The sequence below is a fragment of the Vidua macroura genome, chromosome 1 (genome assembly GCF_024509145.1).
Source record: "Vidua macroura isolate BioBank_ID:100142 chromosome 1, ASM2450914v1, whole genome shotgun sequence".
NCBI lineage: Eukaryota > Metazoa > Chordata > Aves > Passeriformes > Viduidae > Vidua > Vidua macroura.
The window spans coordinates 82,270,157-82,287,862 of record NC_071571.1 but is presented as its reverse complement, the minus strand read 5'-3'; the positions used below and the strand labels follow the sequence as shown (position 1 = coordinate 82,287,862).

Sequence of the window (17,706 nt, the reverse complement as noted above, 5' to 3'; positions counted from 1 at the left end):
TCTTATACACAGAGGATCTATTTCATTGGTGTGGCAGAATGATGGGGAGCAACCCTGGCCACTGATCGGGAGAGAGTAAGTCAGTTAACAGAGTATCCTTGAAAAGCGGGATACTGTGCTTGCACGCTGTGACATATATACAGTTACACTAAAAACTGATGTTTGTTACTATATATTAATGGGAATAGTTTGAGTTTTATTATTATTTAAAATAAGTGGTGTTTGAGGACATGCAGAAGGGAAGAGGGGGGAAAGGATGCTGTTGAAGGAGAAAAGTCCTTTTAGGCAGAGGATATACTTTGAAGAATTATCAATCTTCCTTTCTCCTAAAGCCTTCACAAGTAGTGAGTACTTCTGAGAACTGATCTTACTGACAAAAATAATGCTAAGATTCAATTAAAAAAAATACTTTTTTTCCATGTACACTGACCATTTCATAATTGCACTGTGGCCTTTCATATGAGGAGCAGAATAATGGATGCCTTTGGTAGAGTATTAATGTAATCTCAGTTCTCAGGGTAACCAGGTTGTTCAGGTTCAATATTTTCTAACTAAAACTCATTTATTTTAGATTTTGAAAAAAACATTAAGTGCATAGCTGTATTTTCCTGCACACTGCTGTGATACAGGCTACTGCTTTACTGATCACTTCAAAAGGCAATTTGCTGGAGGCGATTTTGTATCACTTATTAATTGAGACTGTTGAAGGACTTTTTAATATATGGAAGTATTTATTGGCATATGAATTTAAAGACTCTGGACTAATAAGTCACTTTGATAGTGACTGATTTCACATGCTGGCTGATCTGTTTGTACTAGCTTCCAGCAAGGAAAATATAGACAGGGTTGGAAATGGATGCAGAGGGAAAAAAATCGGAAAAAAAAAAAGCAATCTGATAACAGAAATTATTATTGTATCATTGCACGAGGATTTGGGAAATAACCATCAAATCCAGAAGTTTATTGTATAAAGCTGCAGCCTCCTGCACCCCATTTCAGTATCTGACACGTTTGGAAGGGTTATAAAAAGGAAAGCAGTCCCTCAGCAAGCAGTCTGTCTCACCCACCTCCCATAGAACTGCAAAAAGGGTGAAAAAAACCACATCAGCTTTATAGAAGGGACTTGTTTTTATTTTCTCATCCCATAGCTTGTTTTGCTTCTCAGCCAGGGACTGCTGGGCGTACGCTCCACTGAATATTGGGTTCTCACACTCTTATCTGGCCCACTTCAGATTTGTAAAACTGTTCTTCAAGGATGATTTTCCGTGCTACTGCATCATGTAATCCCTCAGAAAGCTCCTGCTCTTTCTTGCCTTTCTTTATCCTTAAGCAAGCAGTCTTTGATAGCATCTTTGGAAAATAAACTTCAGAAAATGTTGACACCTAAGTAATCCTTCTGGTTTTTAAACACAGAATGGTGAGTGAGTTTGATTGATTTGAAGATAATTTGTGTCTTGTATCTGCTGAAATCAGAATGCCAGTGTTAGATGCATTAGTTCCTATCTGTCCACTAAAAGTAGGACAAAATCCCTTCATACTGTAATGCAAAAAACCTCTTGCAAAAAAAAAAACCCTCAAAAAACCAAAAAACCCACAAATGTTTGTTATGAATTTTTTTACAATATTTTACTATATTTTTACAATATTTTAACTTTATACTTTTACAAACCGAACAAAAACACAAACATTTTAAGCATCTGATAACTATTTTTAGAACACAAAAATGTTCTGTGAAAATATACTGTGAAAATATACTCCAGATATTGGGTGAAGCAGGATTTTTTTTTTTTTTTTCATTAGAGATGATAGCTACTTCTAGTTATTCTTGCAGCCTTTTTGAAACTATCTTCAAAAATGCCATTCTTTTCAGTGAACAATAGAATCTCTCTTATTGTCAAAAGCTTTTGGTCTCCAAACAATTGTAGATTTAATTTTCTGCTCTCATAAGTAACGGACGTTTTACTGAATGACTGTGTGGTGTTTTAAATCTACACAGCTTTTGGAGTTGTAAAGACCTATATCCTGATCATTGGGTGAAAAAATAAATTATTAAGGAATTGAAATAATGCTCAAGCCCTCACAAAATGGACATTGACACATTTTTCTTAAAAGCTAAAAACTATTATATTACAGTAAAACTTGGATTAATCTGTACAATCCCACCAGGAAAGTATATACATTTAGTAAAAAAAAAAAAAAAAAAAAAGCTGAAAATAAATGACTTTTGGCAGAATCCTCTGTACAATTTCAATAGAAGGCTTTGAAGTATTATAGGTACTTTACAAGGAAATGAAGATGCCCTTTATAAAGCAATGGTAGGTGTTGCTTCATGCTGAGGGCAAGAGTGAATTGAGAAAAAAAGGAAAGCAGAGTAATTATTTTATTGAGAGATGTAATTGAGAAATAACCTACATAGCCTGTGAACAGCCTGAAAAGTAGATATCACTCCTGTATCTCAGTGAAGGTCTTTGCCACCTCAGCCAAGAGAACTATCCAGAATGACAGTGAAACAGAACACTGAATAAGTAACTAACTAGTTAAGATGACAATAAATCAGAAGCCACAGTTCTGTGTGAACATCTCTGTCTTAGTAATGTGCACGGGGAAAAGAAATAAAGAGAATGTGTAGGCAAGAAAAAAATGATGGAGGAGTTAGGGTGGGCCATTCTGTTTCCATAATCCGGTTCTCCTTGCAAGTCTTTCGTGTGAGTGTATTTCGGGCAGGCAGGGCAACCAGGAGGTTTGAGATTTGTGTCTCTGCCCTCATCTTTTGGGCAGTCAGATGCTCACACTGAGCTCAGGCTCACTGAGTAACGTGCTGGCAACAAGGAGGGAGCGCAGGGAACGCTGGTTTATCTGTGCCTGCCCTCCCCTACACCCATCAGCACCAGGCAGATGAATGAGGGCTGCCCAAGCAATCCTGAAGACTGGAGATAATGGCTTTAATCCTAGTGGTCAAGAGAGCAGCCAGGATTAAGCACTGTGGTTCCATGTAATTAATGACAAGTGTATTTTGCTGTATTTTAGGGAAGCTGTCAGTTTGCTGCTGTGGAGTGAAACACTATCTGGCTACCAAGCGTAGTTACAAGGTTTACCTCCTGGCTTGGCTTCCTCCTGGAAATTTTACAGCCTCCAGCTGTTATAAAACACATTAAACAGCATCTCTAAAAGCAATTTAATTTTATTTATGATTATAAAAAAAGGAGGCATAGTTCTAATGGGAAATTGGAATTATTTAAAGATAGCAACAGGCAGTATGAGCACAACTCCTGCCTACCACTTTCCTTTCATGGACCAAATAGCTCTTTTTCAGAGAATTAATATTCAGAGCAGGTCCAGTTCATCTTACCTGCTGGGTTCATTTTATTATATAATAAAATCAGATTTATTCTCATTTGGGTATAGACTATATAGCCATATAAGCATAAGCCATTTATAAACAGTTACTTTGCATGTAGCACAATGTAATACCTACTCTCTTAGGTATTTATGAGGAGTATCAAACATGACTTGCCAAAGGGCATAGATAAAAAGAAGTGTATGGATCTGAACATTGTGCCTGGAGGTGATCACTAGTTGTGCTGGTACCTTTTCAGTTCTTTAGTCTGGAAAAAAATAAAATAAAACAGCTGTCTAGTAAGCTTCTTCAGTGAACATTTCTCAGTCTGGCAAACCTAAGTGTCTCTTTATATTTTACTTACAGAATGGTCTTATCGTTGCCTGTTACCAAGGTTATGTGGATATTGTAATAGCCTTAGCACAATGCCCTCACCTTGATGTGAACTGGCAGGACAACGAAGGGAACACGGCTCTAATTACAGCTGCACAGGCAGGTAAGGCTCTCTGTATCACCTCTTACATGCAGGGTCTTGGGAGGAGTGTGTGTTTAGGCCACTTTATTTTAGGATTTTTTTTTCCAAATCTCTGAAAGAAATTATTCTGTGTAAAATAATTCTGGCCAGGCCCACTCCCAAATAGGTTTGTTGTGATTTTCTTTGAACTAATTAATCTACAGAAGTATTTATCCAGCAGATTAAGGGAGTAAAAGCTATAGTAGATGCCATTGATTATTTTAACTTAAAAATAAAGAAAATCTCATCCCAAGTGTGTAGTATTATAGTGCTTTGTTCCTTTAAGCTGATTTTCCAATGTTTGCTCTGGCAAGCAAGAATTGAACACTGTGGACACGTAATGTGCTGCATTAGTGCTTTTCTCCCATGCTTGCTGCACCTACATCAGAGGGTCTGTAGGAATTGATGACTGTAGGAAAATGTATCATCATTAATAAATACCTTATCTGCTAAGACATTCTTCATCCACTCCACAGCTGAAAAGCAAAAAACCTCATCAGGATTTAGGATTTGCCAATGATCCTTTTGTAACAGCTGATATGAACATTGACCACGTTAATCCTGATGCAGGCTGGAGTTTAGCACAAGGTTTTTTTTTATCCCACCCAGCATGGTAATATTCAGTGAACAAGTCTAACAGATCACTTAGATGTAAGAGAAGCTCCTGGGAGAGCTCCTTGCTTCCAATGTTCAGTTAGAAAACAATCATTTGATTATTTCTGTTTAAAATGAAGGGCTGTGCTTCAATCTTTAAGGGAAGGTTTAGTCGCCTCTAATGAGTGTTAACAAAGTCCTAAAGCATGTAAATCAGGAAAAATTTCTCCAAGGAAGGATGCCATCATTTTGTTGTCTAAAAGCCAGAGGCTGCCTAGCTCTGCATCTCTGGTTTCTTTGCATCCTTCAAGTGCACTCTGCAAAGGCAGTCACTTTACAAGGAAATGCATAGCTGGCCTTTATCATGTCTGCTGACTGGTGAAGAGTCTGGGATGTTTGTGGGAGCTCGTGGGACATAGTCCTCACTCCTGGACACTGGCTGCCTGAAGGGAACAAATTTCCATCAGGGAATATCAATGGGCATTACAAGCCATGTCTGAAGACTGGAGCAGTTTGGTTTCCATGCCAGTTTAGTTATAGTGACATTGGACATTTCCAGGTAGTACTTAACCTTGCTTTGTGTTGTACCCAAAAGTGAACTCGGTGAAAGTTCCTGCAGGATGGCTCTTGAATACTGGAAGAAAGAACTGTGACCACATTCATAGCAAAGTCATGAGTACGGTAGCTTTCCAAAGAAGGTGGAAAAGTCCACAAAACACTAATCCACTTCTTTTTATCTGCCCTAATATAAATTTGAACTAAAAAAGGTTTAACACTGCCTCCTTCTTGACCTTTATAACTCATGATAATGAGCTCAGAATTAATCCAGAGGGCTGACATTGACTTGACACTGTCTACCAGTACTTGCTATTGATCCCAAAAGCAACTAGAAATTACTGTAGTCAACAGAAACTTATACAGACCCCCACCAATTTGGATGTTTTCCCCTGCCTGTGCTAATCCTGAGCTACAGGGTTTACACCAGTTATTTAATTAATTATCACAATATACTGCTGTAGCATTAATAGAGATTACTCTGAGGGTAACATTGCAACCAGAGGAGTTACAGCGCTATAGATGCTGTTTAATTATTGCTGGATGTGAAGTAGTAACACTGAGCAGTGCATTATAAAGACCTGAAAGAAAAGCTTATGCAAGCTTGCCTTTAGTGGAGAATTTATTTGTTGGGGGAGGAGTTAACTTTAGGCTGTGAAAGTAATCACATTTTTGCAAGATAAATTATTCTGAGATCACTGTTATTTATACCAAAACTATGGGTTTTCCTGTGGAAAGTCTAATAGCAAATGCACCTTATTTCATGTATTTGTGAGATGGTGTTTGAAGGTTTCAGAAAGAGCTGCTATTTTTCTTATGATCCATTGCCAGGTGGGCCATCATGTATGGCCAGACCCCAAAGAGGAGCTGGATGGGAAAAACGTGGAGTTTTTTCATGTGTTTTAGAGTCTGCATCTGCATTATGAGTTATAAATACCAAAAGAGATGACAGAGAGGTCTCTTTGCTTGTGCTGAGGAATTTAAAATCCACACTTGCCTATGCCATTTCATGACTGCCCAGACATGGTGCTCAAATATGAGCATCAGCTTGAAATAAATAGGATTAAATTAAAGAGCAACTAGAGTCTCAGAAGATGAGTGAATTCAGTTCCTCATGTTGCTTTTGATAATTTGAGATTCTCATCCTCCTACAAAAGTATCTAAGGCTGAAGTTTTCTTCATGGGCTGACCAGAGAAAGACAGCCTGGAAGGATCAGTGAAAAGCAGTTCTGTCTTAACAAGCTTATTAGTACAGAAAAATGACCACAAAGTGCTCTGCTTTTGTGTAAATGTCACATTTGAAAATTGGTCTGTTTGCCTGCTTTCTCAATATTTCCTATTTCTTATATCCCTTTTCAAAGAGAGATTGCCTTCCAGAACTGTTAATGCATGAAGTCTGCAGCAGGTGGTGCCCAGAAATGGGCGGCAATGCTATTGTAGCAGAAGCAAAATCATTAAATATCATTACAAGGACAATGCAGAAAAAAAAAGGGAGATTGATACAAACATGTGATTGAAATAACAAATGGAAAAGGAAAAGAAGGAAAATTACTTTTTTTCCCCTCAGTTCTGCTGCTGATGGGGGCATAGCTACATCAGTGTATAGTAATTGGCATGCACTGGTGTTCGGAGGGAGTTGTATTTGCTTACAAAGTATAGATGTTTTATGTTACAGCCACCAGTTGGGGAGCCTTGCTGAGAACACAAATTGGAAGTTATCCCAGTTTCTGTTTATTAAGACATGAGAACACAAACACCTAAAACACCCAGAGGATAAAGCCTTCTGGGTGTCTTTGGTTCCATCCATCTGTGAGAAAGCATTCGCTGCCCGCAGGCCAAACTCGAGCGTTTTGCAGGTACAACTTAGGAGTGAGACGTTACTTGACAAAGGGTCTTCCTTACTATGCAGCTTATCCTTCTGCCTGTATTACACAGATTATTAGGTAATATTGTCATCATTGTAGGCCTTTCCTTTGTGGCAGCAATTAAGTGAATTAAGCTATTACAGACATCTGTGCTGATCTCTAAATATGGCTCGCAGGGAGAAGAAGTGAGCCTTTAGCATGCCAGTTCTGGTAGGAAGTAGATCTGGCTTGCAAACAGCAAGAGCCTGCTTTGAATTCAGTATCACCAAATGGGCTGAGCCCAGGCTCGTTTATTTTAGAGTTGCACAGGGCTTTCATAGCAGATTTTACAGCACAGGAGGCTCACCCAGTTTATAAATTAGGTACAGGCTGCTTGTTCACGCAGACACAGGAGAACCAAAGCAAACTTCATGGCATTAAATCAAAAGCGTATGACAGGGTTTGAACTAAAACTTGGCAGCTCTGAGTTTTGCTTTGAATTTGATATCTGTTTGAACTGGAAATCTGAAGCAAACCTCAGAGGACAGAAGATCTTCTAGATCAAAACTGGTTTTCAGGAATCCCTGAGACCAAAACTTCTGTGAATCACAAACTTCTTAATTTTCTTTCTTATTTTACTGCTGGTATTTTTTTCTGTCACTTTTGAGGCCATTTGTAGTCCCCTGGAGAGTTTTGATTAAGAAAGGTCTTTCAGGATTAAGTCTTAGGATCACCCCAGATTTGCAAAACATCTCTTACTGTAATTATACTTTTGGCAAAGGGAAGAACATCTTTAGTGATGTAATAACTGCTGAAAAATCTTACATTTTATTATTTCTACTTGTTTCAGCTTGTCTCTGGTTTCTGTGGTCAAAAAGCAGGATTTCAACTGTTCCAAAACCTTCATGAGGACACGTGTTCTACATCACTGAATCAGAGCATGTTCTGCAAAACAATTTGGGCACACTGATTCTCCCAGTAGCAACTGATTCCTTGATAGAATTTGACTTTATGCCATAGAATCAGCAAAGCTGAAATCTCTATATTGAATAAGCAGGACCAGGTCACTTGATCCTGCCCTGAACCAGGTTCACTTTTGCTTAGTTCAGCTTGTTGTGGTTTGCTGAATCTTTATAGTTCATTCTCATCAGACTGCAGAAGCTACAGGGAGCTTTTTATTTGGTTTCCTCTGGCTCTGGAGTTGCTCATCTGATCTGCATTATCTTTACATCTGCTCAGGTTTCATGAGAGTCTCCAGGTATGCAGAAAGGTAACAGAGTCAAAAAAATTACAGGAGAGAAAGAGTAACACCTACAACACAAATTAATTGGTAAAGACTTTATTAACTTGCTTTTCCAAGTGAATGGAGGACTGTGGTGGTACGAAGTGGCTGCTGATGAAATCTACACCAGATGTGATGGTACAGACTTTTAAAATTGTCCTGTATGAATTATAATCTGCTTCAGTAACATTTCTAGATGAATTTGAATGGCATGCATCACAGAATGGCATGCATCACATAGTCATCTGGTCTGCAGAGCGAAATGAGGGAATATTTTTACAGCTCTTACTAATTAAATTGTGATTGTTGCAGCTGCCTGACAGACGGCATTATTTTATAGAGCATCAAAGCATCTTAAAATGATTGACAAGTGAAGGGAAAACTGTTTTGAATGAGTCATAATGGCCCTAGCTATTCATCTGATAGTCCAATTATAAAGATTTGGTGTCTTAATTGGTCTTCCAACCATTTAGCCAGAGATGTGTTCAGCTTCTCACTATAGCCTTGTAGACACCAGTTATCCTGCCATACAAGGGACATGAATGGCAACAACAGTTGCTTTTAGAAACAGAACTTAAATAATTTATTTTACTACCAAAACTGAACATCAATCCCATTTTCCAACTGAAGGAGAGTAGACAAGTAGCTTTACACTGTCAGATGGAAAAATAAAAATGTGGGATCCTACACAAAATATTCCTTTCTCTTGTATCAGGCCTGGCATGGTTTGAAAGCATTATTGGCTGGAACAACTATGCACAGTCATTACTTTTTAATGAAGCACAATGGTTGTAAGGCTCAAATTTACAAGTGGAGGGAAAAAGATGAACCTTTGCAACCAGTTGCCCCTGGTGATGTGCCTTCCTTCCATAAGCTGTAGGGATTCCCTCTGCAGTGCTACTCACTGGGTCAAGAAACTGAGGCCCCTTGCAACCTCAGAGTGACCATTTCAGGTCTTCAATTATTCCCTTACCTTAAACTGACATTTCAGAAAGGAGAGCAAGAAAGGACAAAAGGTGGGAACTCAGATTTTCCACCTCCTATCCCAATATTCTGGTCAAAAGTCAGGGCCCCTTAACCCTAAGGCTGATGACTGCATTGAGTGGAAGAGGACACAAAGAAAAGATATCTTATTAATTATCTGCATTTTCCAGTTATCAGACCTGCAGGAGAAAATTTTTGGTTTATACTTGAGACAGCATCTGCATTGTATGACATTTTCTCTGCTTTTTTGTTTCTTTAAAGGGCACATAACCATTACAAACTATTTGTTGAACTATTTTCCTGGGCTTGATATTGAGAAGAGGAATGCGTTTGGATTCACAGCCCTGATGAAATCTGCAATGCAGGGCCGAACAGAATGTGTGAAAGCGTTGATGATGGCAGGTATGCAAAGTGCTTTTCTGTTTCTTTGTCACCATCTAACAACTACCAAGAATAAATTGGCTCTTGGGATGTTTACTCTGAGACCTATGGTACAGCCTTCCCTGGAAATGGGTGCAGCTTTTAAATAAGCCATAGTCAAGGCAGCGAAGGCACGTGCTGCAGGAGTTTGCTTGTACAACCTCACCCAGGAGTTCTCCTAGAGCTCTGAAGGTGAGATTGATTGTCGCCAGGAGAGTCTGGGGAGCAGGGTCATCAAAATTTGTAGAACAGGAGTTAATGAAAACCATGACACAGGAGGGAAAGACATGCCAGTCGCTTGCTGCCATCTCTGCGTGTGGCAGACAGCGCAAGGGTGGGACCACAGCCAGACCTCCATTTCTGCCTTGAACTGTGCTGGGGACTGGAAAGCTTTGGGTGCTCCAGTCCCTGTCAGGAGTGTTGGATGTAGAGGCCACATCCCACTAGGGAAGACTGTGGGGAAATTTGGTGACTTATTTTTTTGTTAATGCCTCTACAGCTCTGAGTTTGGTCTCCAGGTTTATGAGAACAGGGCATCACCAGGTCTGTGTCTGCTGCAAGGAGGGAGCTGTGGCACAGGGAGCGAGCAGTTCTCTGTCTGCCCACCTCTTTTCACATCTGAGAACAGGAATTATGTTTCTTGTTCTTGGCTCTTGTCTGTTGTTGAATTTCCAGCTATTTTGCATTGCAAGGTGAAGGGGTCCTGGAGAGGAGATTCAGAAAGCCCTTTGAGGGGCAGCAGTCTCTACAAGAGCATCTTTCAGCCACAATATTGTATGAGGTTTTTTATATGAGATAATTGGTATATAAACGGTTAGATAATAATAAAATAACTAGCTTGTATGAGTATATATTATTGTTTTTCAGTTAAAGTCACATGATTTTATCAAGCATAGTGATATTACTATCCTTCATTTCATAATATTCAGTTTCTAGACATTTATATGACACAGAAAACATGATGTGGTAACTGCTGTGTTATTTTCTGCTAGGTTCTGTAGCCTCTTACTCTGGAACAAAGGCTTAGGAATCTGATAATTAATTTTAAATTTTTATGACAAAAAATTATGAAACTACTGTCAGAGTTTCAACACCACTAGAAACAGATGCACTTTCTGGACTCACACATACTTCATGCAGATGCTAGTTCAGAATTTTCCAGTGAGTGTTATAAATCATCATTTAAAATGAAACTTCAATCCTATGATTTTCTGACTTGTCAAATTTACCTTATGGTGTCATGACCTATTATTATCACTAGAGATATGAGGGAAGCTTTGGGTCACTAGAAGCTGTTTCACAACCTTTCAGCTATGTAAATAACTCAGTACTTGTTATTCTGATTCTTTTACTAAAATATTACTATCAAAGTCCACTTCTGTGGTTGCTGCCTCTAGCATCTGAATAGCCATTTCTTGTTTCCATGACTCGTAAGAAAACAGACTACTGGGGAGAACAAACCTTTAGACAGCCAGAAAATGGCTTTCTTTAGCCTCCATCTTGAGTTTGCCTACAGAGAGCTTTATCAGCCTATTTTTGCATCAGAGATAGTGAGGATATCAATGATCATCCACCAACTAAAGATCTGGTGAGTTAATATACTTTTGATTTTCTAAATTGCAGTTTCGGTGAGTACTTGCAGTTCCTCACATTTTCAGCTCAAAATCGGGGCCACAAAGGAAGTGCAGTAAATTGCCTGCACCCATTTTAATATCTGAGTATTTTTTAGCACTGCACAGTCTGGTGAAATGGAGGGAGGGAAGGAGGGAAATTTTCATTCAGAATGGATTAGAAGTAGTTTGGAATTTAAGAGACACTGAGTGGGTGCTGACAGCTAGTGAGCTGAAGAAGGTAAAAGAAGTTATTAAAAGATTTGGTGAAAAAATGAATTTCACAAATAAAACAGCAAAATTTGATATTAAAATGTAAAAATGCATGGCAACATAGAGGGGAAACACCCATTATAAGCTGTGTGTCTACTCGCACAGCTACAAAGGAGTTATGTGTGTTTAGAAAAGAGTTACAGCCAGGAGGTTTTTAAACCTGGTATCCATTCAGTGGCTTGGGTAAGACCTCTGCTGATGGCCAGCTACTTATGGCAACACAGGAGGTCAGCAAAGCAAAATAACTCACCTTCCTAGCTGCCTTAGCATGGATTCAGCACAGTCAGATGGGGAAAGAGGTAACAGCAATGTGTGACAGATGGTCGGAGCTGGATTGCCAAAGTGACTGCTCTTTCTGAAATCTGAGTTCGTGGAGGGGGGCCAAGGTCAATCACTACAAGATTAAGGCACTCTGAGACACTTGGCCATAACGTTGCTCTTTCAGAGGGAGTCTTTGGAGCATGTGAATTTGCTGTTTGTGAGCGCACAGCAGGTGAAGGGGCCCCGGTCTCCCATCGGCAGTTTGTCACAGGCTGCTGCGCTGCCAGCACCGCGCCGCTGCCAGCGCTCATCAGGAGAGCCAGCCAGAAATGCTGGTTGCTATTCATGTGTCAAGCCCTGCTGTAATCTCCAGTCTAAACTCAGTGCTGCTTTAGTAACGCTGTTGGAGTGGCCCTGGATCTGGAGACTGGGCTTTAAACACTACCCAAAACATGAGCTCATAACAGACGCCTGAGCCTCCTCAGCCCCTGTCTTTAAACTCAAGATGCCAGTTCTGCATCTCAAAAGGACATGAAGTCTTAATAAAATAGGATATTATATCCTAAAGGAGCATGTGTGTTCAAATTAATTGTGTTGAAAATGATCTTCAGGGAAACTTCTAGGAAAAGCAAGGCAAGAGGCAAGTGCAGCATTCCTATAAGAAAACTTGTAGGCTATAGTTACGCTGAAATGACAATTGGTTCAATAATACTGCTATCACATTTACAAAGGGACATGACTACTCATGTATATTCCAGATAAGGCATTCTACTGAATGACAAGTTTGTTCAGGAATGTCTCCTGATTTGTGCGGAAAATCAATAAAACTATGGTAAATTATGCCTTAGAAGAGATTTTGTGATACAAGGTACAAAGTCAGCGTTGATTTCTGTTGGTAGGTTGGGATTTCAATACTCTGTAGTATTGTTTTCTGAGCTAGAGTTTCCAAAACACCTGGGGACCCATCTGTCAGAAAGAATGGGCTTCTCCTCAAAGGAAGGTGATCCAACGGTGACAGCGAGGCCTCAGCCCCAGCCTCATCAACAAAGGTGCTTCTTTAAGGAATGTGGCAGGGCTGGTGACAACAACCTGGATCAAGCAGCACTGCAGTGATTGCCAGGCAAGTCCATCAGAGATGGACAGATGACAAAGGCAAGTTCATAGAGACAAGGTAGGTCTGAGGTAAAACAAGAGATTAAGTCTGTGGGTCAGGGTCCAGACCAGCAGGGGACAGGCACAGCCCAGCCAAGGACCAGAGCTGAGCGCAGGCCCCAAGCAAAGGTGGGGTGTCCCCAGTGAGCACTATCTCACACTGTTCTTTTTGAATTACTCTGCTCCAAATTCTCACAGCTGCACCATATCAGAACTGGAATGACTTTTTCATGAAGATAATGGTAAGCAGCTGTCTATACCTCTTGCTTGTTTACAAGCTGAGAATTAAATTTTTTATTTGAAGGCAATTCCTTTAGTTGCTCTTTTTCCTGTATTAATTCCTTGCCTGTTACGTTTACATCAAGAAAACAACTTCCACATAATTTGCCACAGTCACAGTGCGCTCTTTTGGGAAGGAGTTCAAGCTCAGTCAAGTGTTAAGAAGGGACCAGGTGAAGAGGCTAGCCTGAGATGAGAGAAATTCAAAGATAGGACGTTTGGGTAGGGAGGTTCAAAAACAGGTTAGTGAAGCAGGAGCTATGTGTTGGTATGTCTTTTTCCCTCCCCTCACTGATTTATCTGTAATTTCTGCAGTCATGAACTTCATCAAACCATTCTGCCTCTGAGATCTTGCAATCCTTTCTTCAAATCCACAGCTTGTGAACTCTTTGATTTGATTCCTTCCTTCTCTTTGGCTCCTTTCTGCCTCCCAGTCCGGGTCCCATGCTTGACTCCCTGCAGTGCCCTGGTGTTCTCTCTCTGAGTGTCCTTTCTGCAAATTTCACTTAAATTACACTTAAACTCTTATCAGCAATTTTGCTTAGGGTGTCTCCTTCTACATCCATTCTTGATCTATGTCTCCAGCATCTTCTCTTTAGGGATTTTCTCAAAGTCTTAGGAACTAACTTAATAAAGCTGAGGTTTTTATCACTTTTCCCATGCTGTCTTTTTGCCTTTATCTTCCTGTAATGACAAAGCATCCTTTGTGGGAAAGGTTATACTGAACCCATCACAAACTGGTTTGTGGTTGCTTTTCCTTATAACAAGTCCTCCTTATTCCAGTTTGAAATGCTGTCTCCAAGATAATCCATCTGGAAAAAAAATTATCATTATACTCAGTCTCTCTAATAAGTCTCATTACCAGTATTCTCTGGTCCTTTCCTCAGATCTCTGAACATCTCCTTCTTGCAAAGCAATGGGATAGACTGTCACTTTTGTGACAAGATCTGTGTAGGTCAGTTTTGTGTTGGCTGTTTGAAAATGGTCCTTCATCTGGGAAAGAAGCCCTTCAATAAAACAAATATTCTTTGTATCCGAGCTTTAAACTCTTTCAAGAAACCCAGAAACTATCTACAGGGACAGAGATATGAGTAAACCACAACTAAACGTTGCAGAGCTCAGTATGTTGAAGGCAGCTGGGCAAAGTGCCCGTGCCTGTCCCAGGGAACAGATCTGAACAGTCTGCAGACTGGAGTGTGCAAAGCTCCCTCTGAGATCAGTCAAAGTTCAAAGGCAGAATAGAAACCAAAGGATTTTCAGTTTAAGAACCTGCCTGACACCAGAGAGTATTCCCTCATTCTCCCATTGATTTCATTCATTCGCCTTCATCCCATATACTGTAAAGCATCAAGATGTGTGTGCCCAGGTGGTGTGCCCAGGATCACTTGGATGTGAAGCACAGGATATGGTGCCAATTGTCAAGTCCTTGACATGTCTCTGAGATTCTTTTTAATTGGTGCCATCAAGCCAGTTTTTGGACAGGACTTTTGTATCCTTTAGCATTCACCAGCTGTAATCTGCTGGCTATTTGCAACAGTGTCCTGCTAACTTCAGCTTCCAGAACCACTTGCTGCTGCTCATTGTTCTGCAGCAATTCTTCCACAGGTGCACTTTGAATTAAGTTTCCTGTGTCCTTTACAGAGCTCTTCTCCGTGAGCAGGACTGGACATATGCCACCCTCACTGACAAATGCCCACAGCCCCACCCTAATATCATGGGAGGACTTCCCTGCAATTATCTGGTTGCCAAGGAACGTGGGTATGGTACTAAAGAAGTTGTAAAGGATACCATAGAGCAGACGAGGATGCCTGCTTCTCGTGATACTCTTGTATCCTCTTTTCAAGCACCCAAGTGCCCCGGAGGAGAAGAGTGTAACTCCACTTGAAAACAAAAGAATTAAGAACAAGGGCAAGAGCCAATGTGTGGGGTCTTATAGGAAGATGGAGAGATCAAAAGAAATGCAAAGATGGAAAAGGATGCAGAAATACATGATAAAAAAAGAATGGTGATGGGAACAGACATGAAAATTGGAGAGATAAAGATCATAAACTGGGAATGGGAGAAGGATAAGTCGCTTGAAATTATTTCCTTCCAAGACAAAACACTTCAAATGTCTAAGCCTCTGCTGTGTAGCCTGTATCCCAGCTGCCTCTTTTGGCAGGTCCACTTAGCAATATCATAATGTTTTGGCTAACAATTACTTCATTTCCTTAGGGCTGGTAATCTCAGGTAGATGAGAACAGCTGTTCTGGGTTCAGACTGAAGGTGCATCTCACCCATTATCCACTCTTTGACGTTTATGGAAACTTTCCTTATATTTGATCACCCTGTTACCATCTTCTCAACATTTCCTAATTCTACGGGGTCCTTTCAGACATAAGAGAGCATGAATCGTACATTTGTTGTTTTCTCTATTTCCCCTTTTTAAACTTTCTATTTTTTTCCATTTTTAATGCTTTTAAATAAATTAATTATATTTTATTTGCTGTTTTTACCCCTAGTGAGCAGTCAGTGGATATTTTCACAGAACTTGTGATCATTAGACTAAGATCTTTCTTCCAAGTGGAAATGACCAATGAAAAGTCCACTATTCTATATGGGGATGGATTTCTTTGTAGAGAATTGGTTTTTTCCATATTTGTAACTCTTTTCTTGTGAGCTCAAGTGAATGGATATTAAAATGGCAGTCAAGATTAAATGCAGGTGAAATACATTATTTCATTATTTGTGATTTTAAGAGAGTTTCATATATGCAGTCTTAATGTCTTTTACCTTGTTTTAAAAAAATAAGGAGTTCATAAAGTCAGGAACCAGATATATCCTTATTGCATGTTCAATTTGACACAGATATTATTGTGTATTTTATGTGATATTTTCTTGTAGGGATCTGCCTGACTCACCTCTGATCACAACAATAGGAATGTGGGTGTTTTAATTAATTAACACTAATTGTTTCTCTTTTTACTTTGAGGGGCAAATGTTCATGCAACTGACCCGAGCCGTGGATTGACTTCATGGGAATGGGCTTGTTTCACAGGAAGATCAGAGTCTGCCTTCGTCATGCAGAAGCTGATGGACAGGCCATGCCCAGAACAGTTTTCTGATCAATATAAACCAGAATGGCCAAAAATGAAGGAACTTCTTGCCAAGGCTGCAGAGCCAAAAAGCTGTTTGCAGAAGATTTCTGAGTGCGTAAGGGCAGCTGTCTCGTTCCGGTCTTTCTATGGCCCAGAAGAGGATGGGGTCCTCGACCACATGGTGAAGGTGACAACAAGCTTGGGAAGTCCCTTCATCGCTCTGGGGTGCCGGACTGTGTGCCCAGGCAGCCCACCTTGTGTGGGGAAACGCAGACTGGCAGTGCAGGAAATCCTTAGGAAGCAGAGAGCAGAGGAGATCCGATCTCAAGACAAAGATCATGTTAGCAGCTACGAGAAGCTCTTTCAGAACTCCAAAGTCACAGTGGTCCCCAAGAAGAAGGAGCGTCGAGCCAGCTTGCAGCCCATCAGCATTGCGATGTCCCAGGTGACCACAGTAGCCACGAGGAAAGCAAGCCTACTGCCGCTCCACCTGCTTCGCCGGAGCAGCGTCCGGCCGGGATTTGTCATCCCCAAAGTCCGTGTCAGCAAGGCTCCTCCACCCACCTTCCAGCCAGAAAAAGCGAGGAGGAGGAGCAGCGCAAAGGAGGACCCCTACCTGCAGATTCCCAAATGGAGATACAAGGAGCTAAAAGAGGAGCGGAGGAAGGCAGAGGAACTGGAGAAGAACAGAGCAGCGGAGGCTCAAAAGCCCAGGCAGGTGTCTCCTGCCCAGAGCAGGACCTGATTTGAAGGTAGTTGCAGAGAAGGTTCTTGAGCCACTAGTCTTGTTATCCTAGCAAGATAACAGACTGAATGCCTTCGTGCATGCCCACTGCTCATGGAGCTGGAATACTGAGTCATGGCCTTCAAGGAGCAGAAATACAGCAACGGCTATGCCACAGCAAGTCTGATGGTGGAGCAGGAAGGTATTTTGAGCTGGAAGACTTAATAGGTTTACTGGTCTGCTGTTGACAGGACGTTCTAAGTGACGCAGTACTCTTGTGGATTCCCGTTTTACCAGCTCCTGGTGAATGACTGTGAAACAGCTTGAAAAACGTGTTTGAAAGGATTGTATTTTGTGTTTGTTCATTTTGTAATGGACAAAATTAAGGAGTTGTGGTTTTGACACTAGACATTCCTCCCTCTTCTTCCTTAGGTAGACATATTGCAAAGGTTTATAGTAATAATTAAAAGTTTAGAATTTACCACAGTGTTGGTTGGCAGTGAAAATCCAGGTCTACAATTGTTTTGGATATACTAAGCACTTTATTTCTATTCCAGTAAACAAATCTTAAGTACAGGTCTATACAGTCTGTATGGATGCATTTCTTAATGCTATTCTTTGCTCTGTTGAACCTAAAAAGGGCTTATCTGTGCAGTTGAGGTATTCATGTCTTCTGCAAGTATAAATCAGGTGCAGGGACTGATTTCTTTAAAGAAATATAGAAGACGAGACAATTTTTGATTGCCACCATCACCTAAGATTTGCCTCCCCCAACAGATTTCCCTTTATCCATTATCTAT

General features: G+C 40.5%; 1 protein-coding gene across 1 annotated transcript in view; it reads left to right on the top strand.

The window, feature by feature from the left end:
• ANKRD33B (ankyrin repeat domain 33B) overlaps window positions 1-17,106 on the top strand; it is a 43,734-nt gene extending 26,628 nt beyond the window's left edge. Inside the window, exons 2-4 of the mRNA XM_053989384.1 lie at window positions 3,704-3,833; window positions 9,372-9,512; window positions 16,077-17,106. Of these exons, the coding sequence (XP_053845359.1) occupies window positions 3,704-3,833; window positions 9,372-9,512; window positions 16,077-16,927 (1,122 nt within the window). The 3' untranslated portion in view covers window positions 16,928-17,106. The remainder of the gene's footprint in view (window positions 1-3,703; window positions 3,834-9,371; window positions 9,513-16,076) is intronic.
• The last annotated feature ends 600 nt before the right edge of the window (window positions 17,107-17,706 follow it).